At 40.0% G+C, this 27,393-nt stretch overlaps 1 protein-coding gene and 3 long non-coding RNA genes across 4 annotated transcripts; all 4 read right to left on the reverse strand.

Moving 5' to 3' along the window:
• Nucleotides 1–1,947: 1,947 nt before the first annotated feature.
• Nucleotides 1,948–3,633, reverse strand: LOC307255305. Its single transcript, XR_013845021.1, has 2 exons — nucleotides 3,278–3,633; nucleotides 1,948–3,179 (listed from the first exon to the last, which is right to left on the reverse strand). It is a non-coding gene; the product is annotated as an uncharacterized lncRNA (long non-coding RNA).
• A 2,032-nt stretch (nucleotides 3,634–5,665) lies between these two features.
• Nucleotides 5,666–7,351, reverse strand: LOC307255306. Its single transcript, XR_013845022.1, has 2 exons — nucleotides 6,996–7,351; nucleotides 5,666–6,897 (listed from the first exon to the last, which is right to left on the reverse strand). It is a non-coding gene; the product is annotated as an uncharacterized lncRNA (long non-coding RNA).
• Nucleotides 7,352–9,383: 2,032 nt separating this feature from the next.
• On the reverse strand, nucleotides 9,384–11,067 carry LOC307255309. The gene is made up of 2 exons (XR_013845024.1): nucleotides 10,712–11,067; nucleotides 9,384–10,613 (listed from the first exon to the last, which is right to left on the reverse strand). It is a non-coding gene; the product is annotated as an uncharacterized lncRNA (long non-coding RNA).
• A 9,432-nt stretch (nucleotides 11,068–20,499) lies between these two features.
• LOC307255302 (charged multivesicular body protein 5) lies at nucleotides 20,500–24,606 on the reverse strand. Its single transcript, XM_080033983.1, has 8 exons — nucleotides 24,499–24,606; nucleotides 23,140–23,244; nucleotides 23,008–23,054; nucleotides 22,808–22,901; nucleotides 22,629–22,700; nucleotides 22,015–22,123; nucleotides 21,565–21,680; nucleotides 20,500–20,786 (listed from the first exon to the last, which is right to left on the reverse strand). Exons 1-8 carry the CDS (start codon nucleotides 24,565–24,567, stop codon nucleotides 20,736–20,738), a joined length of 663 nt encoding a protein of 220 aa, XP_079890109.1. The 5' UTR covers nucleotides 24,568–24,606; the 3' UTR covers nucleotides 20,500–20,735.
• Between the last annotated feature and the right edge of the window lie 2,787 nt (nucleotides 24,607–27,393).

Genomic DNA, 27,393 nt, shown 5'->3' on the forward strand with positions numbered 1-27,393 from the left:
AAATGTGCTGTTTGTGTATTAGCCTAGAACAACACGCTCGCCATATTGTTATCTATGTTGTTGTTGTCTTAACAGTCACATTTACCCATGTTAACACATATCCACATCAAATTGACCAAGAAAATGTTGATTGTCACCGGAAAGCACAACACACCTTAATCAGCTTATTATTTCAACGACTCTTGGGTGAATATAGTCATGCCATACACCGTTAGAAAGCTTAGATTGTCATGATTAAAACGAGAGTATCCACGAATAATATGGTTGCTCACAGCAATAATAGTGTTAGCGGTTAACTCGGTTAGCCTTCAATGTAAACAGTCTGGCAAGCTATCGTTACACTACACACATTAATCATCTTATATTTCAACGACCCTTGGATTAATACAGTCGTGCCATACACCGTTAGAAAGCTTAGATTGTCATGATTAAAACGAGAGTATCCACGAATAATATGGTTGCTCACAGCAATAATAGTGTTAGCGGTTAACTCGGTTAGACTTCAATGTAAACAGTCTGGCGAGCTATCGTTACACTACACACATTAATCAGCTTATATGTCAACGGACCTTGGATGAATACAGTCATGCCATACACCGTTAGAAAGCTTAGATTGTCATGGTTAAAACGAGACCATCCACGTGTAATATGGTTGCTCACAGCAATAATAGTGTTGGCGGTTAACTCGGTTAGACTTCAATGTTAAACAGTCTGGCGAGCTATCGTTACACTACACACATTAATCAGCTTATATGTCAACGGACCTTGGATGAATACAGTCATGCCATACACCGTTAGAAAGCTTAGATTGTCATGGTTAAAACGAGACCATCCACGTGTAATATGGTTGCTCACAGCAATAATAGTGTTGGCGGTTAACTCGGTTAGACTTCAATGTTAAACAGTCTGGCGAGCTATCGTTACACTACACACATTAATCAGCTTATATGTCAACGGACCTTGGATGAATACAGTCATGCCATACACCGTTAGAAAGCTTAGATTGTCATGGTTAAAACGAGACCATCCACGTGTAATATGGTTGCTCACAGCAATAATAGTGTTGGCGGTTAACTCGGTTAGACTTCAATGTAAACAGTCTGGCGAGCTATCGTTACACTACACACATTAATCAGCTTATATTTAAACGGCCCTTGGATGAATACAATCATGCCATACACCGTTAGAAAGCTTAGATTGTCATGGTTAAAACGAGACCATCCACGTGTAATATGGTTGCTCACAGACAAAACGGCGTTAGGATGAAGAATATGAAACTTTACCTGTGAGAAATCAACGTCAACAATGGCCGCCGCCAGTGCCGAGATCGTGCATATATGAATAAATTAGATGACGTTTTCCTATCCTCGCTCAATGATTGGTCTGTTGAGCGCCGATCTCTGTACAACATTATACAACCATTGGCTGATCGCTGTACAACTCTGTACAGCATTGTACAACCATTGGTCGGCTGGCGGGAGCTTGGGGACTTGGAGGAGAATTCGCCTGGGAATGGCTCATGACCCCCCAAAGTCCCTATCCTACAACCCCTGGGATCGGATCAGAGGATCACGATCCTAAACGGAGGGCTCCATCTGGTGGCCACTGGTGGGAGGTTTTATTACCAGAAATGTCATGTGCAAGGCCTAGTTTATCAAAATCCACTAGTTTGCTGAATGTTTTGTTTATTATTTTTATAGTTTGAGTTGGCGTAGCTGATGAGATTCATATAATCAAGTGGAAAAGTGTATAATTGTTGTAATTTTTGGGCTGAATTACGAAAAAGAATATGAATGTATTCAGTGCACTCTCACTTTGTCTGGAAGACATCAGAGTCATTCACAGAACTCATTGTTTTCACACAAGGACTTCTAATTGCTTTGGTGTGTTTTGTTTCTTTCCACTATCCCACCCCTTGTGAAACCCAAGCACACAGAGACTCCAAAATACTTTTACAACTTTTATTTTTCACCCAGAATGTGTTTCATTGAAAAGGCAATCCATATAAAAACACAAGTAAACAAGATCTGTTTAGTTAAAAGCTCGCCCACAACGACAAGGTACAGATCTACAGGTGAGAACACGAGAGACAAACATTTACTACCATTTGCAAACATTTAGTTAAACATGGAGCTGACAGACATACACACATCACATACACACAGGCACATAAATAACATCAATAATAATCAAAAACACACACTTGTACTTAAGATACAAATTAACAATTGGCTTGTACAGGCTAAAGTGCAATAATGAACATGATGATCCAAAGACTCAGGTGACCAATCAACAAATAAAGGCTCAAGCCGTTCCTCTCTGTTGTGTTTTTTTGTGTTTTCTTTAGCAAACTTTTGTTAAACATGAAGCAGACAGATACAGGCAAACATCACAAAGACATGAAGCTGACAAACAAACAACACACATGACAAAAACACAGATTATCTGTACATGAACAACCACTGAAGGCTATGTAAACTGATTGTGTTAGATTGGAACTGATTAAGGTTAAAAAGATTGGCCTTGATATTGAACATAGACCAGAACAGATACTACAAAGTGCATTTTAACATCAATATAAATAATAATAAATAAAAAACAAACAAAATAACTTTAAGTAAAACTGCAAAGTGCATTTTTTTAACTATATAAATAGATAGTGCTTGCTGAAGCACTTTAATACACACAAAGAAAGAGACAAACGAACACAAACAAGCCACTTTCTCTCTCCTACAGATGGCACAGGAACAGTGGCATCACAGAGGTAAATTACACACACACACACACACACACACACACACACACACACACACACACACACACACACACACACACACACACACACACACACACACACACACACACACTCCTCCTTCCCAACTCCGCATCCACGACACTCTTAAAGTGTTCAAAATTGTCGTACACCACATTGTCGTAGCCCCACATGGCCGTGAGGACTTGTTGGGGATGAATGCCTTCACTGTTGGTGCAGGAGGGACAAAGCTCTGGCTGCAGGATGGCCCACGAAACAGGGGGTGGGCCATAGGTGAACGCAGCAGGAGGCCTCGGCTGGAGGTGGGTGAGCGCAGCAGGCTTGGGCCGGGTGGAGGACGACAACACCGTGAGCTGAACGGGCCGGTTCGCAGGAGTCACAGGGCCAGAGCTCATCAACAAATAATCTGGAAATATAAAATACACATGTGATCGGTATTGATATGACGTGTGCTATTTGCTTTCCACAGCCAGCAGGGGAAACAAAGTGCTTATGACAACTTACCTCCGCTTCTCACCACGTCTCTTTCCAGCCTCGTGATGGATGTGCTGGTACTGGACCTGAGGCCGGTCTGGCAGAGGGAGGGATGTTGGCAGCGCAGGAGCCTACGGGAATGGTGCGTCAGACAGCACTTTCAGGTGAGGAGTCACCTTGGGTAGTACTGTCGCCCCGTAGTTGGCCTTCTTCTCCTCCCTAGCAGTGAAGGTCGAGATCGACTTGGCGTTGATGTTGGGCAGTGGAATGACGAGACCGCCGAGGATGGGGTCGTCTCGGACATCTTCAGATGCCTCGTCAGGTTGGACTTTTTAGTGAAAGTCTTGTGGCACACGCTGCACTGATGTGTAGGCTTCTCCATGTTTCATCTGGTACAGTAAAACATGAATACATGAGTAAAACTAAAAGCAGATCATTTAGATTGACAATATGTAGCCCTTTATTATACAGAAATGTGCTGTTTGTGTATTAGCCTAGAACAACACGCTCGCCATATTGTTATCTATGTTGTTGTTGTCTTAACAGTCACATTTACCCATGTTAACACATATCCACATCAAATTGACCAAGAAAATGTTGATTGTCACCGGAAAGCACAACACACCTTAATCAGCTTATTATTTCAACGACTCTTGGGTGAATATAGTCATGCCATACACCGTTAGAAAGCTTAGATTGTCATGATTAAAACGAGAGTATCCACGAATAATATGGTTGCTCACAGCAATAATAGTGTTAGCGGTTAACTCGGTTAGCCTTCAATGTAAACAGTCTGGCAAGCTATCGTTACACTACACACATTAATCATCTTATATTTCAACGACCCTTGGATTAATACAGTCGTGCCATACACCGTTAGAAAGCTTAGATTGTCATGATTAAAACGAGAGTATCCACGAATAATATGGTTGCTCACAGCAATAATAGTGTTAGCGGTTAACTCGGTTAGACTTCAATGTAAACAGTCTGGCGAGCTATCGTTACACTACACACATTAATCAGCTTATATGTCAACGGACCTTGGATGAATACAGTCATGCCATACACCGTTAGAAAGCTTAGATTGTCATGGTTAAAACGAGACCATCCACGTGTAATATGGTTGCTCACAGCAATAATAGTGTTGGCGGTTAACTCGGTTAGACTTCAATGTTAAACAGTCTGGCGAGCTATCGTTACACTACACACATTAATCAGCTTATATGTCAACGGACCTTGGATGAATACAGTCATGCCATACACCGTTAGAAAGCTTAGATTGTCATGGTTAAAACGAGACCATCCACGTGTAATATGGTTGCTCACAGCAATAATAGTGTTGGCGGTTAACTCGGTTAGACTTCAATGTTAAACAGTCTGGCGAGCTATCGTTACACTACACACATTAATCAGCTTATATGTCAACGGACCTTGGATGAATACAGTCATGCCATACACCGTTAGAAAGCTTAGATTGTCATGGTTAAAACGAGACCATCCACGTGTAATATGGTTGCTCACAGCAATAATAGTGTTGGCGGTTAACTCGGTTAGACTTCAATGTAAACAGTCTGGCGAGCTATCGTTACACTACACACATTAATCAGCTTATATTTAAACGGCCCTTGGATGAATACAATCATGCCATACACCGTTAGAAAGCTTAGATTGTCATGGTTAAAACGAGACCATCCACGTGTAATATGGTTGCTCACAGACAAAACGGCGTTAGGATGAAGAATATGAAACTTTACCTGTGAGAAATCAACGTCAACAATGGCCGCCGCCAGTGCCGAGATCGTGCATATATGAATAAATTAGATGACGTTTTCCTATCCTCGCTCAATGATTGGTCTGTTGAGCGCCGATCTCTGTACAACATTATACAACCATTGGCTGATCGCTGTACAACTCTGTACAGCATTGTACAACCATTGGTCGGCTGGCGGGAGCTTGGGGACTTGGAGGAGAATTCGCCTGGGAATGGCTCATGACCCCCCAAAGTCCCTATCCTACAACCCCTGGGATCGGATCAGAGGATCACGATCCTAAACGGAGGGCTCCATCTGGTGGCCACTGGTGGGAGGTTTTATTACCAGAAATGTCATGTGCAAGGCCTAGTTTATCAAAATCCACTAGTTTGCTGAATGTTTTGTTTATTATTTTTATAGTTTGAGTTGGCGTAGCTGATGAGATTCATATAATCAAGTGGAAAAGTGTATAATTGTTGTAATTTTTGGGCTGAATTACGAAAAAGAATATGAATGTATTCAGTGCACTCTCACTTTGTCTGGAAGACATCAGAGTCATTCACAGAACTCATTGTTTTCACACAAGGACTTCTAATTGCTTTGGTGTGTTTTGTTTCTTTCCACTATCCCACCCCTTGTGAAACCCAAGCACACAGAGACTCCAAAATACTTTTACAACTTTTATTTTTCACCCAGAATGTGTTTCATTGAAAAGGCAATCCATATAAAAACACAAGTAAACAAGATCTGTTTAGTTAAAAGCTCGCCCACAACGACAAGGTACAGATCTACAGGTGAGAACACGAGAGACAAACATTTACTACCATTTGCAAACATTTAGTTAAACATGGAGCTGACAGACATACACACATCACATACACACAGGCACATAAATAACATCAATAATAATCAAAAACACACACTTGTACTTAAGATACAAATTAACAATTGGCTTGTACAGGCTAAAGTGCAATAATGAACATGATGATCCAAAGACTCAGGTGACCAATCAACAAATAAAGGCTCAAGCCGTTCCTCTCTGTTGTGTTTTTTTGTGTTTTCTTTAGCAAACTTTTGTTAAACATGAAGCAGACAGATACAGGCAAACATCACAAAGACATGAAGCTGACAAACAAACAACACACATGACAAAAACACAGATTATCTGTACATGAACAACCACTGAAGGCTATGTAAACTGATTGTGTTAGATTGGAACTGATTAAGGTTAAAAAGATTGGCCTTGATATTGAACATAGACCAGAACAGATACTACAAAGTGCATTTTAACATCAATATAAATAATAATAAATAAAAAACAAACAAAATAACTTTAAGTAAAACTGCAAAGTGCATTTTTTTAACTATATAAATAGATAGTGCTTGCTGAAGCACTTTAATACACACAAAGAAAGAGACAAACGAACACAAACAAGCCACTTTCTCTCTCCTACAGATGGCACAGGAACAGTGGCATCACAGAGGTAAATTACACACACACACACACACACACACACACACACACACACACACACACACACACACACACACACACACACACACACACACACACACACACACACACACTCCTCCTTCCCAACTCCGCATCCACGACACTCTTAAAGTGTTCAAAATTGTCGTACACCACATTGTCGTAGCCCCACATGGCCGTGAGGACTTGTTGGGGATGAATGCCTTCACTGTTGGTGCAGGAGGGACAAAGCTCTGGCTGCAGGATGGCCCACGAAACAGGGGGTGGGCCATAGGTGAACGCAGCAGGAGGCCTCGGCTGGAGGTGGGTGAGCGCAGCAGGCTTGGGCCGGGTGGAGGACGACAACACCGTGAGCTGAACGGGCCGGTTCGCAGGAGTCACAGGGCCAGAGCTCATCAACAAATAATCTGGAAATATAAAATACACATGTGATCGGTATTGATATGACGTGTGCTATTTGCTTTCCACAGCCAGCAGGGGAAACAAAGTGCTTATGACAACTTACCTCCGCTTCTCACCACGTCTCTTTCCAGCCTCGTGATGGATGTGCTGGTACTGGACCTGAGGCCGGTCTGGCAGAGGGAGGGATGTTGGCAGCGCAGGAGCCTACGGGAATGGTGCGTCAGACAGCACTTTCAGGTGAGGAGTCACCTTGGGTAGTACTGTCGCCCCGTAGTTGGCCTTCTTCTCCTCCCTAGCAGTGAAGGTCGAGATCGACTTGGCGTTGATGTTGGGCAGTGGAATGACGAGACCGCCGAGGATGGGGTCGTCTCGGACATCTTCAGATGCCTCGTCAGGTTGGACTTTTTAGTGAAAGTCTTGTGGCACACGCTGCACTGATGTGTAGGCTTCTCCATGTTTCATCTGGTACAGTAAAACATGAATACATGAGTAAAACTAAAAGCAGATCATTTAGATTGACAATATGTAGCCCTTTATTATACAGAAATGTGCTGTTTGTGTATTAGCCTAGAACAACACGCTCGCCATATTGTTATCTATGTTGTTGTTGTCTTAACAGTCACATTTACCCATGTTAACACATATCCACATCAAATTGACCAAGAAAATGTTGATTGTCACCGGAAAGCACAACACACCTTAATCAGCTTATTATTTCAACGACTCTTGGGTGAATATAGTCATGCCATACACCGTTAGAAAGCTTAGATTGTCATGATTAAAACGAGAGTATCCACGAATAATATGGTTGCTCACAGCAATAATAGTGTTAGCGGTTAACTCGGTTAGCCTTCAATGTAAACAGTCTGGCAAGCTATCGTTACACTACACACATTAATCATCTTATATTTCAACGACCCTTGGATTAATACAGTCGTGCCATACACCGTTAGAAAGCTTAGATTGTCATGATTAAAACGAGAGTATCCACGAATAATATGGTTGCTCACAGCAATAATAGTGTTAGCGGTTAACTCGGTTAGACTTCAATGTAAACAGTCTGGCGAGCTATCGTTACACTACACACATTAATCAGCTTATATGTCAACGGACCTTGGATGAATACAGTCATGCCATACACCGTTAGAAAGCTTAGATTGTCATGGTTAAAACGAGACCATCCACGTGTAATATGGTTGCTCACAGCAATAATAGTGTTGGCGGTTAACTCGGTTAGACTTCAATGTTAAACAGTCTGGCGAGCTATCGTTACACTACACACATTAATCAGCTTATATGTCAACGGACCTTGGATGAATACAGTCATGCCATACACCGTTAGAAAGCTTAGATTGTCATGGTTAAAACGAGACCATCCACGTGTAATATGGTTGCTCACAGCAATAATAGTGTTGGCGGTTAACTCGGTTAGACTTCAATGTTAAACAGTCTGGCGAGCTATCGTTACACTACACACATTAATCAGCTTATATGTCAACGGACCTTGGATGAATACAGTCATGCCATACACCGTTAGAAAGCTTAGATTGTCATGGTTAAAACGAGACCATCCACGTGTAATATGGTTGCTCACAGCAATAATAGTGTTGGCGGTTAACTCGGTTAGACTTCAATGTAAACAGTCTGGCGAGCTATCGTTACACTACACACATTAATCAGCTTATATTTAAACGGCCCTTGGATGAATACAATCATGCCATACACCGTTAGAAAGCTTAGATTGTCATGGTTAAAACGAGACCATCCACGTGTAATATGGTTGCTCACAGACAAAACGGCGTTAGGATGAAGAATATGAAACTTTACCTGTGAGAAATCAACGTCAACAATGGCCGCCGCCAGTGCCGAGATCGTGCATATATGAATAAATTAGATGACGTTTTCCTATCCTCGCTCAATGATTGGTCTGTTGAGCGCCGATCTCTGTACAACATTATACAACCATTGGCTGATCGCTGTACAACTCTGTACAGCATTGTACAACCATTGGTCGGCTGGCGGGAGCTTGGGGACTTGGAGGAGAATTCGCCTGGGAATGGCTCATGACCCCCCAAAGTCCCTATCCTACAACCCCTGGGATCGGATCAGAGGATCACGATCCTAAACGGAGGGCTCCATCTGGTGGCCACTGGTGGGAGGTTTTATTACCAGAAATGTCATGTGCAAGGCCTAGTTTATCAAAATCCACTAGTTTGCTGAATGTTTTGTTTATTATTTTTATAGTTTGAGTTGGCGTAGCTGATGAGATTCATATAATCAAGTGGAAAAGTGTATAATTGTTGTAATTTTTGGGCTGAATTACGAAAAAGAATATGAATGTATTCAGTGCACTCTCACTTTGTCTGGAAGACATCAGAGTCATTCACAGAACTCATTGTTTTCACACAAGGACTTCTAATTGCTTTGGTGTGTTTTGTTTCTTTCCACTATCCCACCCCTTGTGAAACCCAAGCACACAGAGACTCCAAAATACTTTTACAACTTTTATTTTTCACCCAGAATGTGTTTCATTGAAAAGGCAATCCATATAAAAACACAAGTAAACAAGATCTGTTTAGTTAAAAGCTCGCCCACAACGACAAGGTACAGATCTACAGGTGAGAACACGAGAGACAAACATTTACTACCATTTGCAAACATTTAGTTAAACATGGAGCTGACAGACATACACACATCACATACACACAGGCACATAAATAACATCAATAATAATCAAAAACACACACTTGTACTTAAGATACAAATTAACAATTGGCTTGTACAGGCTAAAGTGCAATAATGAACATGATGATCCAAAGACTCAGGTGACCAATCAACAAATAAAGGCTCAAGCCGTTCCTCTCTGTTGTGTTTTTTTGTGTTTTCTTTAGCAAACTTTTGTTAAACATGAAGCAGACAGATACAGGCAAACATCACAAAGACATGAAGCTGACAAACAAACAACACACATGACAAAAACACAGATTATCTGTACATGAACAACCACTGAAGGCTATGTAAACTGATTGTGTTAGATTGGAACTGATTAAGGTTAAAAAGATTGGCCTTGATATTGAACATAGACCAGAACAGATACTACAAAGTGCATTTTAACATCAATATAAATAATAATAAATAAAAAACAAACAAAATAACTTTAAGTAAAACTGCAAAGTGCATTTTTTTAACTATATAAATAGATAGTGCTTGCTGAAGCACTTTAATACACACAAAGAAAGAGACAAACGAACACAAACAAGCCACTTTCTCTCTCCTACAGATGGCACAGGAACAGTGGCATCACAGAGGTAAATTACACACACACACACACACACACACACACACACACACACACACACACACACACACACACACACACACACACACACACACACACACACACACACACTCCTCCTTCCCAACTCCGCATCCACGACACTCTTAAAGTGTTCAAAATTGTCGTACACCACATTGTCGTAGCCCCACATGGCCGTGAGGACTTGTTGGGGATGAATGCCTTCACTGTTGGTGCAGGAGGGACAAAGCTCTGGCTGCAGGATGGCCCACGAAACAGGGGGTGGGCCATAGGTGAACGCAGCAGGAGGCCTCGGCTGGAGGTGGGTGAGCGCAGCAGGCTTGGGCCGGGTGGAGGACGACAACACCGTGAGCTGAACGGGCCGGTTCGCAGGAGTCACAGGGCCAGAGCTCATCAACAAATAATCTGGAAATATAAAATACACATGTGATCGGTATTGATATGACGTGTGCTATTTGCTTTCCACAGCCAGCAGGGGAAACAAAGTGCTTATGACAACTTACCTCCGCTTCTCACCACGTCTCTTTCCAGCCTCGTGATGGATGTGCTGGTACTGGACCTGAGGCCGGTCTGGCAGAGGGAGGGATGTTGGCAGCGCAGGAGCCTACGGGAATGGTGCGTCAGACAGCACTTTCAGGTGAGGAGTCACCTTGGGTAGTACTGTCGCCCCGTAGTTGGCCTTCTTCTCCTCCCTAGCAGTGAAGGTCGAGATCGACTTGGCGTTGATGTTGGGCAGTGGAATGACGAGACCGCCGAGGATGGGGTCGTCTCGGACATCTTCAGATGCCTCGTCAGGTTGGACTTTTTAGTGAAAGTCTTGTGGCACACGCTGCACTGATGTGTAGGCTTCTCCATGTTTCATCTGGTACAGTAAAACATGAATACATGAGTAAAACTAAAAGCAGATCATTTAGATTGACAATATGTAGCCCTTTATTATACAGAAATGTGCTGTTTGTGTATTAGCCTAGAACAACACGCTCGCCATATTGTTATCTATGTTGTTGTTGTCTTAACAGTCACATTTACCCATGTTAACACATATCCACATCAAATTGACCAAGAAAATGTTGATTGTCACCGGAAAGCACAACACACCTTAATCAGCTTATTATTTCAACGACTCTTGGGTGAATATAGTCATGCCATACACCGTTAGAAAGCTTAGATTGTCATGATTAAAACGAGAGTATCCACGAATAATATGGTTGCTCACAGCAATAATAGTGTTAGCGGTTAACTCGGTTAGCCTTCAATGTAAACAGTCTGGCAAGCTATCGTTACACTACACACATTAATCATCTTATATTTCAACGACCCTTGGATTAATACAGTCGTGCCATACACCGTTAGAAAGCTTAGATTGTCATGATTAAAACGAGAGTATCCACGAATAATATGGTTGCTCACAGCAATAATAGTGTTAGCGGTTAACTCGGTTAGACTTCAATGTAAACAGTCTGGCGAGCTATCGTTACACTACACACATTAATCAGCTTATATGTCAACGGACCTTGGATGAATACAGTCATGCCATACACCGTTAGAAAGCTTAGATTGTCATGGTTAAAACGAGACCATCCACGTGTAATATGGTTGCTCACAGCAATAATAGTGTTGGCGGTTAACTCGGTTAGACTTCAATGTTAAACAGTCTGGCGAGCTATCGTTACACTACACACATTAATCAGCTTATATGTCAACGGACCTTGGATGAATACAGTCATGCCATACACCGTTAGAAAGCTTAGATTGTCATGGTTAAAACGAGACCATCCACGTGTAATATGGTTGCTCACAGCAATAATAGTGTTGGCGGTTAACTCGGTTAGACTTCAATGTTAAACAGTCTGGCGAGCTATCGTTACACTACACACATTAATCAGCTTATATGTCAACGGACCTTGGATGAATACAGTCATGCCATACACCGTTAGAAAGCTTAGATTGTCATGGTTAAAACGAGACCATCCACGTGTAATATGGTTGCTCACAGCAATAATAGTGTTGGCGGTTAACTCGGTTAGACTTCAATGTAAACAGTCTGGCGAGCTATCGTTACACTACACACATTAATCAGCTTATATTTAAACGGCCCTTGGATGAATACAATCATGCCATACACCGTTAGAAAGCTTAGATTGTCATGGTTAAAACGAGACCATCCACGTGTAATATGGTTGCTCACAGACAAAACGGCGTTAGGATGAAGAATATGAAACTTTACCTGTGAGAAATCAACGTCAACAATGGCCGCCGCCAGTGCCGAGATCGTGCATATATGAATAAATTAGATGACGTTTTCCTATCCTCGCTCAATGATTGGTCTGTTGAGCGCCGATCTCTGTACAACATTATACAACCATTGGCTGATCGCTGTACAACTCTGTACAGCATTGTACAACCATTGGTCGGCTGGCGGGAGCTTGGGGACTTGGAGGAGAATTCGCCTGGGAATACCAGGTGCTGTAAGCTTTTTCGAAGTTGAAAAAAGCTTTCATTTTGATCAATTAGGAGGTAGAAACATCAAACATCAAAGGCAATACTGCTCACAGCAGCCAGCTATAAAAGGCCCACTTGTTCACTCTGCCTTTGCTTACGGCCATACCACCCTGAACACGCCCGATCTCGTCCGATCTCGGAAGCTAAGCAGGGTCGGGCCTGGTTAGTACTTGGATGGGAGACCGCCTGGGAATACCAGGTGCTGTAAGCTTTTTCGAAGTTGAAAAAAGCTTTCATTTTGATCAATTAGGAGGTAGAAACATCAAACATCAAAGGCAATACTGCTCACAGCAGCCAGCTATAAAAGGCCCACTTGTTCACTCTGCCTTTGCTTACGGCCATACCACCCTGAACACGCCCGATCTCGTCCGATCTCGGAAGCTAAGCAGGGTCGGGCCTGGTTAGTACTTGGATGGGAGAACATTGTAATATAACATAAAATGCTTATTTAATGTAAGTAATCAACTGAAAAAGTTTCTTGATATCTTTTAGATGAACATATAATCCTATTCCCCTTCAGTGTCTCACTTTTAATTACTGTAGCCCATACTTTTGCTGTAAGCGGGGATAACCACTGAAAAGCTACCAATATAAAAGGTCTATCACATCAATACATTCTAGGGATGTATAGGATATAAAAAACAATTATTATTTGAGCACACAGATTGTACTGATATGTGGTCTGACCCATTGACAAAGTGAAAACCTAGCAACAAACTGTATGTGACCATTCAAGTGATATCAATCAATCAATCTTTATTTTTGGTTCACAAATAGGTCCATAGAAATGGATAAAAAGTAAAGAAATACATCAAATAAACAAGCAGGCAGGAGTACACCACAAAGCAATGTAACACTGTGAAACGGGCCCAGCAGCAAAAAAGAATTAGCACCTAGAACAAATAAAATACAAGTGTGCAATATAATAGTTTCACCCATTAACAATGCCATGTCAGAGCAAGTAACTTTTGTTCTACCATATTTTCAAACTAGCAGAACATCTATCTACTTTAGCATGCAGTAACTAAATGATCTGTTTCCAGTGCTTTGATAATTGTTAGTGTTGTTCTTTAGTCGTCTTCACTTCCACTGTCCCAAGAGCAGCTGAGAATAGCTTGTCAAATTCTGAATTGGATGGGAGATTCCCATGGCTGACGTGAGTGGAGGTGGTTCAAAGGCAACATCCCATTTCATCCACATGCAAACATGAAACCTACGCTTGCCCGGTCATCATAGGAGTTACAGAGAATGTAGTAATCGTTTATAAAACTGCATGATGACAGTGGGGTTGGATAACTCTAGAAAACTACAACTGAGGAGTAGTAAAACAAAGTTATGAGTTCACAAATACATTCACATGTTTAGTTCTGTAATTTTCCAACTTACATAAAATAGACAAAGTCAAAATGTTCATGGATAACCAATTAATCAGCATTAGGTTAGTGCACTGTCATTAGTCCTTGCTTGTGATTTCTATAAGGTCTTTTTAACAGGGATATGAAAAAGATGACCCTTAACATAGCCAGTGCTTTGCATGTGCTTGAGGGATCTGAGGTTGGTTTGGTCCCGTGACAGTATGAACTGGAGATGGTCCAGGTCCAGAGCTTGATGGTCTGTAGTGCAGCCAGTCCAGAAAACGATTCAGCAGCATTTCCTAAATGGGGAAAGATACATTCTGTTACAATAATGTCCATAACATTATAGGTTACACAACCATGTGTCATATGAGTATGCATGTTTTAATTAAAATCTCATTACAGTACTGGCTCCTGGTATTCTTCTTAGCATTATTGTATGTAAAGGCATGTCCAGCTGAAAGCACCATAACAGTCAGGGGAGGCTTGTAGTACCTTTCTTTGACAGCTTGTGTTACTTTGCAAACTATAAAAATAAACAAGGTGACGCTAATCATGTTTTTTTTCCCCTGAAGTGCATAATTATGAAACTCATCTGATCACAATACTTTGGCAATGTTACTGCAATTCTTTAACTACACCAAGCTCACAATACTATCACTTTAACCCTGTAACACCAGTTACTAGATACACAGGTGACCAACACACACATTACTAAGAGTAAAACGTTTTTTTAGAGGTAACTGCCCCACACATGTATAGCCTGCATTTAAATGACCATCTATAATTAGTTGGCATATTGTTGTATTACAATTGAAATATTATATGAAAGGGAGAAGCTTTGCCTGTCGCGGGTCGCGGCATGTCTGTGTGCTAAAAATGACGGCGACAAACTCAAATAATCATGCTTAGTGTAACATATCAGCTAGCTCGCTAAATAGCCTAGCAAGAAATGCTGATTACCCTCGCTGGTGACCAGCGCACAAACTACTGTATGATAGTATAATGGTGGGTCAGCATAACAACATACCTCTCTTATCACCGATACTCAGCTCCGCTAGTCTGCAGCCAGCTGCTTTCCTGCTCATTCACGAGGAACAATGTCCGACGAACTCGAGAATGAGCTTGAGCTGTGGACATCTTTTTTCCCCTCCTCTGTTCGTGTGACAGGCCTCCAAATGAACCAATGAGGTGGCCGCCCCTGAACAAGCTCCTTTGATTGGTCAAGGGGGCCATGTGGTTCGCCCATAAATAGTATATAAAACCTGCGCCGCGAGTTCGCCATCTGCTGGTGGACCTGTCTAACTGCACCTAAAGATAGAGAATTAAAAAATACAGACCTCATTTTACAGGTCTCATTTTTGCAGATCTCTGCGGCACGAATGGGACAATATTCCGTGAGCGCACAGGAAGCGATCCACAAATGCGCAGAGCCAGTTTCACATGTAGAAATGGTTCTGTAAATGTGTAAATAAGAGTTGACATGTCTTTTTTTGTGGTGAAACTATTTGCATTAAAAAAAAATAAAACAATTATGCAAAATTAAAATACACATTTACAGCCTAAATTCTACATATTTGCAAATCACTTTTTCTTTGTGTGGATATAACTTTACAAAACACAATTACACACATACAAATTATTGCACTTCACATTTGTAAGGCTTGTTCTACAGATCTCGGTGGTAGAAGTTGGACAAAATTATGTAAAAATGTAATGTGGCTCACAAACTCACAGGAGGCAATCCACAAATATGCAAACCCCTTTTCACAAGCAGAAACAGATCCGTAAATGCGTAAATATGACTTTGTATTTTCAGAGTAAGTTCTACATATTTGCAAGTCAAAAATTACAGGTTTGTGGATAGTGAAATACGTGTGAATCATGATACACACTTGTCAATTGTCTTCTGTGCTTTTACAAAACTGTTTTGCTTTCACAAATATTAAAGTCTAATAAACTCTTCCATATCATTTTACAGGTGTCGTTTTGCAGATCCCTGCGGCACGAATTGGACAATATTCCGTGAGCGCACAGGAAGCGATCCACAAATGCGCAGAGCCAGTTTCACATGTAGAAATGGTTCTGTAAATGTGTAAATAAGAGTTGACATGTCTTTTTTTGTGGTGAAACTATTTGCATTAAAAAAAAATTAAAAAATTATGCAAAATTAAAATACACATTTACAGACTAAATTCTACATATTTGCAAATCACTTTTTCTTTGTGTGGATATAACTTTACAAAACACAATTACACACATACAAATTATTGCACTTCACATTTGTAAGGCTTGTTCTACAGATCTCGGTGGTAGAAGTTGGACAAAATTATGTAAAAATGTAATGTGGCTCACAAACTCACAGGAGGCAATCCACAAATATGCAAACCCCTTTTCACAAGCAGAAACAGATCCGTAAATGCGTAAATATGACTTTGTATTTTCAGAGTAAGTTCTACATATTTGCAAGTCAAAAATTACAGGTTTGTGGATAGTGAAATACGTGTGAATCATGATACACACTTGTCAATTGTCTTCTGTGCTTTTACAAAACTGTTTTGCTTTCACAGACATTAAAGTCCAATAAACTCTTCCATATACATGTCGCTGGGTCAAACGCTATACTATCTATGGGTCATACCGATACACTGCTGCGGCTCTACGCATCTAATCCTCTTTTCAAACGCCCGTTCACGGTGTTAAACATAACATAAGTGACCATTACTTCTTAGCCGATTGAATTTATAATGTAGGTAGCGGTAGCCTGATAAGTGCTTTTCTTCCACACCCAGATATCTGGCTTTCCTAAATGAAAACAGCTTAATATTACGATAGTAGGTCTGCATTAAGTTCTGCTATTGGTTGGCAAAACGAAGGCAGACCTACTCTCGTAATTATTAAGCTATAGCCTACGTAACATCACTAAACCGTTAAATCATTGTCCTCTTTTTGAGCGGAAAAAAAGAACTGTGTCAATATCATGCTAAAATAATCATACCGTTAGGCTACTGTGGCATGTTATTCTTATTCATGTATTACACACTGATCTCACTTTAGTTAGAGTTAGCTGATTTAGACAACACTGTATTTCACTGTATTAACATTGCCCTCACTGGATGCTGTATATTCAGGTGTAATGATATTTAGTGGTTAAACGTTTGTTGGTTTGTTATAAATGACACTTCCATATTTATGGTAGATGGCTTCAAAACTCAAAAAGCACAGAGCGACAGGGAATGAGGAGTGGATGCTACGCCTGCGGAGGTTTGCTGCCCTTGGGGTTTGGCCCTCAGATGCAGGAAACAGGCCGGCTCCTGGACGTGTCCGCTGTGATGACAACAAGCTCAGCCAGCAATCCAGCTCTCTCCTCCCCAGCTTCTCTCCAGACTGCAGCTGCATCTGAGCAACAACTGGTAATTATTCTTTTCATATGTTTTATCATACTTTGACAGTGTGCACACCTGCTCATGATGTAATCAAGTATGTAAAATGTTTATAAGGTAATGTGTAAAAATCCTAAGAATGAATAAAAGCTTAATAAAATAAAATCTTATTGCATTTAACAGATCATGCCATCGGTCTGGCCCACCCCTCCTCCTGTGCTGCCAATGTACACTCCTCCTCCTGTGCCTCCCACTGTTCTCACCGGCCCCTCTCCCCATTGCTCACACCGCTGGTCCCTCTGGGTCCGCGGCTAGGACCCTAGCAGCACCTGAGCAACAACTGGTAAGTCTTCTTGTGACACTTTACACTGCAACAGCTGTGATATTGTGTGTTTTCGTTTAGTTTTTTGATTGAAATGTACTGTGACATTTTCCAGGCTGTGGATGAGCGTGGTGTCCCAGGGATGGACAAAGTGGACAGCCTGGCACAGTACTTGGTGGGACTGAGGGCTGAACCTGGCAACACCGTCAGCCCACAACAGGCGGGGACCATCGTGGCTCTGTGGCAGGACCTTCTGCAACAACAGGCGGCTGAAGAGGCAGGACCTCAGCATCCTGCAACAAGGACTCAACCTTCCTCCCCAAGTACCTGTTGCTCCGGTGCCTCTCCCACCTCACACAATGAGGCCCACTACTGCTCCTGTACGTCCTGGTCCTAAAATACTATACAACCTGCAGAGCACAGTAGGGCAGGCAGTGGACAGGAGGAAGACTGCGGCTCCCCACCTCCATCCCACCCAGTTGCCTGTACAAAGACAGCTTTTTGCGCTGCAGCCACCTCAACCTGCCTCTACCCCTTTTCTTGTGGTCCCAAACCCGGTTATTTCACAACCAATTTTTTTGTTCCCACAAGTGCCGGCCCAGCATCCTAAAATAATTGCCCCTTCTGCTCCCCTTCCATCCCCACCAACTATCCGCAGACCCTACATTCGCACTGTAGAAACAAACCAGTGTCGCCAGCCCCGTTTAAAGGAAACTGGACATGGCCAATACTACTGCCACATCTACTGTCCTGTCACAGCAACCAACACATTAGAACAGTGGCAGGAGGAAAAGAGGAGGGAGAGGGCAGATGCCAAAAAATAATCATACACTACACACAAAACATTTCATATAGTCAGTCACACAACACACATACATTTAACTTAAAGTTAACTCAGTGTATATATATATTTAGCCTTGTTTTAACTTTTGTATTTACTTACTTACTATTTTTATATACATTTACTTTCTTATATATTTCTTTGTGCTGTGTTTTTGTATTTATTTCATTTATTGTACTATTTTATTTGATTATTTATTTGTGTGTGTGTGTGTGTGTGTGTGTGTGTGTGTGTGTTTACTATGGTGCGTGTGTTTTGTATTAAATGTGCACACTATTTCTACAACAGTGGTATTGACTTTTTATTTATTTAATCTTAAGTAGTATAATATCTAGTATTATAACACATTTTATTCATTAAAGGGCGCTTTTTAGGACACTCAAGGACAAATAATAGAAGATAAAAACTGATGCACAACAATAAAGCAACAGACTACTAGTCGAACAAGTAAATATAAAAACATTTCACTGACTAAGCCAATCTGAAGAGCTAGGTTTTTTTGGGGAGAAAGTCAGTGTCACGGATGGCTTGTTGGTGAGAGGTCCAGGGACAGGGGCTTTTTGCTAATTGAGGTATTAAAGGGGTAGTTCAGGATTTTAGCCTTGGTGTTCTTTATCAGTGGAGACAGTTTTCAACACATTTAATTCAGTCCTTCTAGTTGCAGAGTGCGCTCGTGCTAAGCTAGCTCACGGCATCGGGGGGATACCTAGCCTGCTACTAAAACAGTCTTACCCACTCCACAGTACACCTGAGGCTAATCAATTATAACGCCAGACTATCGATGTAAATGTCTGTGTTGATAGAATAATTTTAGAAATAAAACCAACCTGGAATGTCCTAATATGGCTATTTCAGTGGAGGAGTACTTCTAGAAAAATCTCATTAGAAATTGAACTGTAATAGATATCTTCATACAACCACTGGTTATTGTTAAATAGCATCCTAGACAATACATAAATGGTATATTTGACAGGGATTTATGTTTTGGTGATATTTGAGAGAAAAGTAAAGGAACCCTCTTTTCCTATCACCACAAAAGTACCATTTCCGCCTAAACTAAAGCTATGTATACAGGACTCTATTTCAATAAATGTTTTGGTAAATTACATTCTAACTGTTTGGTGATGTGGGACAGACACCTGGTTAGTACCTCAGCAAATCTGGTGAAGAAAAGAGTGAGCATTCCCAAGTTATGGGCTTTTTTGTCACATATCCCCTATTCGGAATGGCCTAATTTGGCTCTTTTTGAGGGACTGGGGTAGTTCTAAAGAATAACCAAAAAAACATATTTCGCCCAAAGATAAAAGTGCTCAAGAATCAATTTCATGAACAGGACATTCTAAAGATAAAAAAAATCATTGTTGAGGTTTGTTCTACCTCGGGTAGGGGTATCTCGAAAACTAAAGCCTTTTTTGAGCACTTGCTGCTAGACTATAAAGGACTGGGGCACAGTGGTCCTGGCAGTGTACTTACCTGTACTTACTGTTTACCTTACTTTAACTTAGTTTACTTTACTTTTTTTGAGACTACTTAAAACTGTGTTATTGTACTCTTGACTTTCTTACATAAAAAGTTGTTCAGATGTACAAAAATATATGCTATAAAGCTTATTTAGCCAACGGTCTTTTAGAAAACACTGGTTTTTATATTGCAGATGATAGTATGCTTAGATGATGCATCATATTAGACAACATTTAATCTACTTCCTCTAGGCCAAGCAGAGTAAATAAATCACTAATTCAAGGTTAGATTAAACACATCATTTTATTTTGCATGTTTCAAATAACCTGCAGAATCATCTGCACTTTTGAGAACTCAAACAAAATGTTAATGCCCAAACAACACACAAAACTAGCATAAAAATTAAATAAATAAAACACTACTAGGTAATACTGTTGATGAACGAGACTCAGTGTTAGACAGGAGGAGTCAAATAACGTTTAAAAAAAAGAGATCAGTATGTTACAAGGCCACATGCTAGCACTGTAGTGGTAACAATACACAACCCCAACGCAGCTTTCAAACCGTAGTGTTCTCAGGTCAAATGGTTTTGCATGTATAAATGTTACTCTACATATAAAAGTGTTTTCAGTTGAAGTGCAGTCGTTGTAAACCGTTCCTTGTTTATGAGGCGGGAATCTGTGGGAGGCCAAACTCATCCACCAAAACACCATCCTGAACAAAAAAAAAAAAAAAAAAAAAGAGAAGACAAAGACTTCAAATTACTCTATGGTTCAAGCAAACAGACTTCTAAACACACAATTACACATCAAGTGTTATCATTCTTTCAGTTGCGTCATGTTAAACTAGATGGAGTCAGTCAGATTGAAACAGCTTGAAACACCAAGAGTTTCACATGTTACATTAGTACAAGTATTAATGTTGGAAATGAGGCTCAAATAGCAGGTTAACATTATATCAATTCAAAATGTTTTCTTTTCTGCAATCAATGTGGAATGTGGAAATCCTGAATTTAAGTATTTTTACTGTGTGTCTACCGACTACATTGACATCTGTGCCTCGAGAAGCAGCTGTGAGAGGATGAAAATATAATGATAAAATCAATGTTGGATCACAATTTTCTAATTTTTGGGTACTGTTCTAAAATATTGAAATTAATTGATTTAAAATTTGTAGACGGGAACTCAAAGCATTCAAGGACACTAGCATTTTATAATTTTTTTTTATAAATAAGTAGTTCCAAACCAAGTTGTATTTATATAGCAATTTGCCTCAGGGGGTTCAACAGTCTGTACAGTGTACAGCATACAACACTCTCTGTCCTTAGTCCGTTGATTCGTATAAGGAAAAAGTCCCCCTCCATAAAAAAACTTTAACAGGGAAAACATGGAAGAAACCTAGGCCCCCCTACATGTATTTTCAGAACAGTAATCATCCAATTTGTGCCTTGGTTATATCATCAGTCACAGTGATTCCTGTGCTCTGCAGTTACCTTGTTTGTCTTGCTGTCACTGGGCATTCCCTCAGGGATAGACGGTGCAGACGAGGCCTCATCCAGGTAGGAGCTGTCATCATCCAGCAGCAGCTCGTCTCCCAGTGCATCCAGCTCTGAAACCACAGTTTACATTGTCACTTTAGCACTGCAGACACTTAGATCCATCAAATAAAATGTTTTAAAAGAAGCAAGGAAGAGATTGTCCGGGTACAATTATTTTCATTTTGTATAATTTGACTGATTATTAATGACTATTATTTGTTTTACTTTATTTCATAATTGCACATGATGGTTTAATATAATTGTTAAATAATAACTACTACTTAAAGGTGGAGTGGATTAAAGTGGATTAAAAGCCAAACTCGGGCCATTTTGAGGAACCAAACCAAGATGTGAGCAGGTGATAATATTCATTTTAAATGGTCAAGTAAAGACAGTGAGGTATACCTGCTTCCAGATCGTCCTCATCTATCTCTGGCGTGCCGTAGTTGCGGCTCAGGGCCTCTTGGACCTCGCCGGCGTCCTCCATCATGTCCTCCAGCTGGTCCTGTAAATCCTGCAAATTCAAAATATACGACTTTCAACATCTCTAATTGCAACACCTGGATTTTTTATTTAATTTTTTTTTTACTTATGATCAACGTTTAACCGTTATGTGAGATGCAGAATCACCGTTTTTATTATTACTGTAGTGTTAGGTAAACAGGATTAGGAATAAATAATATGACAGAGCCTTCTAATTATTTTACTTTTGGTTAATAAATTAACTTTGTTCACAGCAGACAATTCGCTGTCAGTAACAGTTTGAAAAACTTGTATTTGAGACGAATAAGAAGCAGATGAGAGGAAACCTTTTGCCGGTGTGGCGAAAAAAAATTAAAATATCTAATGGTGATGATGCTAGAATTATATGGATAGAATCCCCACTCGCTGCTGTGTGCACGCCATTAAATAAAGATATAATGACTTTGTCCTGTTTCAGTATCGATGCCCAGTGTAACCCCTAATGTATAATTGCTGATTGATAACAGAAAAGGTGAATTGGTTTATAACCAACATACGTCGATCTGATCGAGTTTGACGTCCTTGTAAGCCCGTTTCATTTCCTTTGCACCGATCTTCATGGCCTCCACCTGGGAACAGACAATTACATTGCAGAAGGTTATTGAGTCTGGTATAAAAAAAAGTATTAAATAAAACCCAACGCTAACCCAAACCACGCTAGTTGTGTGGCTCTTACTGTTGTTTTGGTGTCCTTCAATGTCTGGATGGTGTAGTTTGCCTGCTCCATGTTAAAAGACTGCTGAGACAGCTGCTCTCTTTGACCTTCATACCTGTGTAAAACAAAATACAGTTTAAAAAAAACAATTGTATTGTGCATATTATAATTTTTCATTTGTTTTTTGTGTAAATAGATATCAAAATGTAAAAATCACTCACATTCTCTTCTGCTTCAGGACTCTCATGGCCTTTTGTTTCACCATGTTCTGAATTTAAAAAAAGGGAACAAATAATGCTGATGTAAAAACAATCTTGCATCCTTCATTTGTCCTGAGGTTTTGCGTGTGTTACCTTCGAGGGCCCGTCTCTCATCTTCTTCATCTGATCCTTGTACTTCACCAGTTCAGCGTCTAGTCTGCCGATCTTCTTCTCTATGGACTCCGACCTGGCATCCACCTGAGGGCCGGGGAAGAGAGGAGAACACAATCACATTCAGGGTTGTTGGCGTTGCAAATAGGGATGTTCTCACTTAGCTTAGATACTTCAATGAGAGCAACAAGATGTTACATATATTCTTCAGTTTCGTCACTTGTAGAAAGTGTAATCTTCTTCTTGGTTGTGGAGCGGTCCTTCCCCCATAAGAAGGACCAGTACACAAGGTCATTCCTGACAGGTGTGGTGCCAAAAAGTGATGATATGCCAAACAGTTAATTCAGTCGACGTGCACAGTCTGTTAAAGCTTTATCACCCAGGACAGTTAAATGTGTACAATTTATTTTATAAGGATCATGATATGCAAATATACAAAACTGTATTTTCTATTTTAATAGCTTAATGTGCATTCTTTTAAACTTTAATGTTTCTTATATACAAAAAAATCACAATCGCGTTTGTTGTTTTAAAATGTGAACAGGCCTGCCATTTATGTGATCAAGGCATCTAATATACTTTATCTTTAGTTATGTGGTGGGACAGGTTAGAACCTACCCAGTCCTGAATGACCTATTTGACTGAAATCACTTGGTGTCACCGGCAATAACCATCTACAATCAGAAGAAATGGACTATGCACATTTTACATTTTAAATTACATTTTGCTTATAAATATTATAATGATGATTATGAGCTACTGAAACAGTACCATTCCCTTTGGGGATGAATACATTATCTATCTATCTATCTATCTATCCATCTATCTATCTATCTATCTATCTATCTATCTATCTATCTATCTATCTATCTATCTATCTATCTATCTATCTATCTATCTATCTATCTATCTATCTATCTATCTATCTATCTATCTATCTATCTATCTATCATGTTCAAATATCTATTCAAAAAAGAAGGAACTGTGATGAGAAATGCGTAAATGATCACAGTTTTCAGATAAGGATGTTTGTTAATGCAACATATTGATTGATGTAGCATCCTGGTAGAACACACACACAGTATGTGTACTGAGTGTGTAATAAGAAGAGAGTACAGGGGGAGGTAGCTAACTGTGATTAAAGCCTGTAATGGAAAAGACGGTTTTGGCAGGAGAAAAGAAAAGTGTGAGAGGCTATTTAGGTCGCCTTTCCTGGACATGATAGCTTATTGAGAGCTAGCTGACACGGTTTGCTGGTTGGACTGTCATTTAGTGAGCAGTGCTAGCTTAGTAACAGGACCGTTATGTCACACAATAAACAACAAACACAACAACACTCACATTTCCGATACAGTCCGACAGATTCGGCGGAGGCGCTTTCGGCTTTCCACGTCCGAATATCCTGTTCATTTTCTAAACGTTGTCCTGGGCCACGTAGCGTTAAACTTCTCACCTTTTTAGAAAGTACAAAAAGCAGTAAATACAGAAAGGATTTTCCTTCAGTAAAGACATCCGGAAGTAACGGTTCGGACGCTAGTCATTGCCATTGGCTGGAGAAAACAGTCCTGCCCAATAAGGGTGCTCGATACTCGCCTGCCCCCACGTGGTGAGCAAAGGTGCTCGCAGCTCAAGTGAAAACCTATTGTCCCCGTACACACCGCAGTAGTCTTTGTTACACCTCCACACTGCAGCTATCATCGCATAATCAAATTAATAATATTTTAGCCAAACCTTACTCGTGTTGTTCAGAAATATTTTTTTAATTATAATGCTTATAATTCAATATTTGCAATATAACCTCCTTATAGGCATATTAATGGTTGCCACTTTATAATGAGGCCTTCTTTATTAATGATTGAGAAGTTTCTTTAAGATCAATAGGCCTACATCAGACAGTAACCGATGCTTTACAGATAAGTTATCAGTGGTGGAAAAAGTATTCAGTGCGATACATGTAGGTATTATTGACAATAACATGTAAGTTATTATTTACTGTTTATAAAGCAGAATTAACTATAGTACAGGATCTCAAGAGTTTCCACTCCACCTTTTCATTGAATGAACAAACAGTTACACTTGTGGATTTTTTCTTTCTTTCTGTGGGGGTTGGGCAGGGTTTTAATATGAACTTGATTCAGGCCACAGTTCCATTACAACAATTTTTGGGTTGCCAGGTTGTAAAACAATTTGTGACTTATGGTTATTATTCTATTCCTGCTTCACAATTGCTTTTTCCTTAAAGCTTTTTAAATTCACCACAAAGAACTTCCAATGAACCATTAGACCACTTACCCGCAGGCAAAGGTCTGCTGCTGAGCAACTTTCTCAAAATCTAATTATCAACATCTTATCGAGGGCTTGGAGCAAAAGGGGCGTAAGTGACATATTTTGCGAAAATTACTTTTTAGATATCGTTTTACTTTTTGAAATAAAGGCTGAAAACATAAAGGCGTAAGTGAACACCTTCAGTTGAGTTTGGAGCAAAAAAGGTGTAAGTGTACTGAGCTTGGCGCACAAAAGGCGTAAGTGCATCGTAAATAGGCTAAAGAGCTGACAATATGGAGGGATTGCAGAAAAAAGACCATCATTTATACTACAGAAAAAGTGTTATCCGATATGTTTGGAGAATTTGATATACCCACATATGATGGAGACAATATGGACACTAAAATAAACACTTTATTTAAAATTTTTAAAAATGTTCTAAAATATGAATTCCTATAAGCCTAATCTCTATTAAAGTAGAGACTGCTTCCATATCTTGTTTTTTGTTAAATGTTTACGATCAATGAAACGTTTGTTTTTGCTCTCCTGTAAAATTCTGAAAATGTCACTTACGCCCTTTGTGCGCCAAGCCCTCGTTATTAGAATTCATAACTGTAGGCACGTCCGCAATAGTAAGCGGGAAAACCCATTAGTGGCATGGTTGCCAAGTATCAACACCAGCCAAAAAGGTTTTTCAAAACCTGGCAACCACTAACTTATTCCCATTAAGTCTTCTGACAGATCTGCACTATAAAGCATCACAGTTTTTCCTCTGAACAATGAAGCCTATTAGAGTCTTATTAGACACCAAGAGCCTATTACCGACCTAAATATAATGGCTTGCTAATGCTCACTTACCTTGAGAGACAGAAACACATGAAGTAATTTTGGTCATTATGGCTGACAGCTTCATCAATGCACACAAGGGCAGACTGGCCCTTTCAAATCTCTGTGATTCCACTGTAAAGCATCATGCCAACCAGCTGCTCAATCTTCCTTTGGTAATTATGGTAATTGCCCATAATTGCACCATTGTTCAATCCTTCAATCTATCTATCTATCTATCTATCTATCTATCTATCTATCTATCTATCTATCTATCTATCTATCTATCTATCTATCTATCTATCTATCTATCTATCTATCTATCTATCTATCTATCTATCTATCTATCTATCTATCTATCTATCTATCTATCTATCTATCTATCTATCTATCTATCTATCTATCTATCTATCTATCTATCTATCTATCTATCCATCCATCCATCCATCCATCCATCCATCCATCCATCCATCCATCCATCCATCCATCCATCCATCCATACATCCATCCATCCATCCATCCATCCATCCATACATCCATCCATATATTCAGTATACAGTATACATATATGTATATCTTTATTCTCAGGGGTGCTTCAGTCATTCCATAATTGTATTACATATTAAGGTGCATGCAACTTTTCTCAACAAAAGGTGGCACTAGCCCCCTACTGCAACTGAAGTCCCTTGCCTTGGAAAATGTTCGCAACAAACCCCTGTTTACAGTTTTTCTCAGTTTCTTTGGTGCTTTTCTCAGATCAGAATGAAAATTCTCATAACTATTAGTTCAACCTCCGCAACATTTATTCATTTGAGCACATCATAGTAGCAATTTCCCCTTCCTCTGAACAAATTGCAAATGCTTTTGGACATCTATCAGTTGCTTTCATACAATTCTCTGCTGTTTTATAACATTGTCATTTGCTTATGTCATGTCAGTCAAAATGAACTATACGTATGGATGCTGAATAGTCGTTCCCAATAAAACTAATAGTCTTCATTTCATTGCTTGAGTCATTACATACAAAATTGTTGAACTAGTTATCAAATTCTGTCAAGCAAATTTTATACCTTTTCTTTATCATAGATGCTTTCCTCGCTGCATTGCAAGGGATAATATCCGTTGTGATGTAGATGAAAATATGTG

The sequence above is a fragment of the Ammodytes marinus genome (genome assembly GCF_949987685.1).
Source record: "Ammodytes marinus genome assembly, chromosome: 9".
In the NCBI taxonomy this organism is placed as follows: domain Eukaryota; kingdom Metazoa; phylum Chordata; class Actinopteri; order Uranoscopiformes; family Ammodytidae; genus Ammodytes; species Ammodytes marinus.

Bases quoted from the DNA above. Each gene is read 5' to 3' on its own strand.
- LOC307255302 (XM_080033983.1), bottom strand. From the start codon at position 24,567: ATGAACAGGATATTCGGACGTGGAAAGCCGAAAGCGCCTCCGCCGAAT. The intron at 21,681-22,014 runs GTATACCTCACT...CTGTGGTTTCAG, and splicing joins TGAGGACGATCTGGAAGCAG to AGCTGGATGCACTGGGAGAC. The intron at 20,787-21,564 runs GTAACTGCAGAG...TTTTTTGTTCAG, and splicing joins GTGACAGCAAGACAAACAAG to GATGGTGTTTTGGTGGATGA.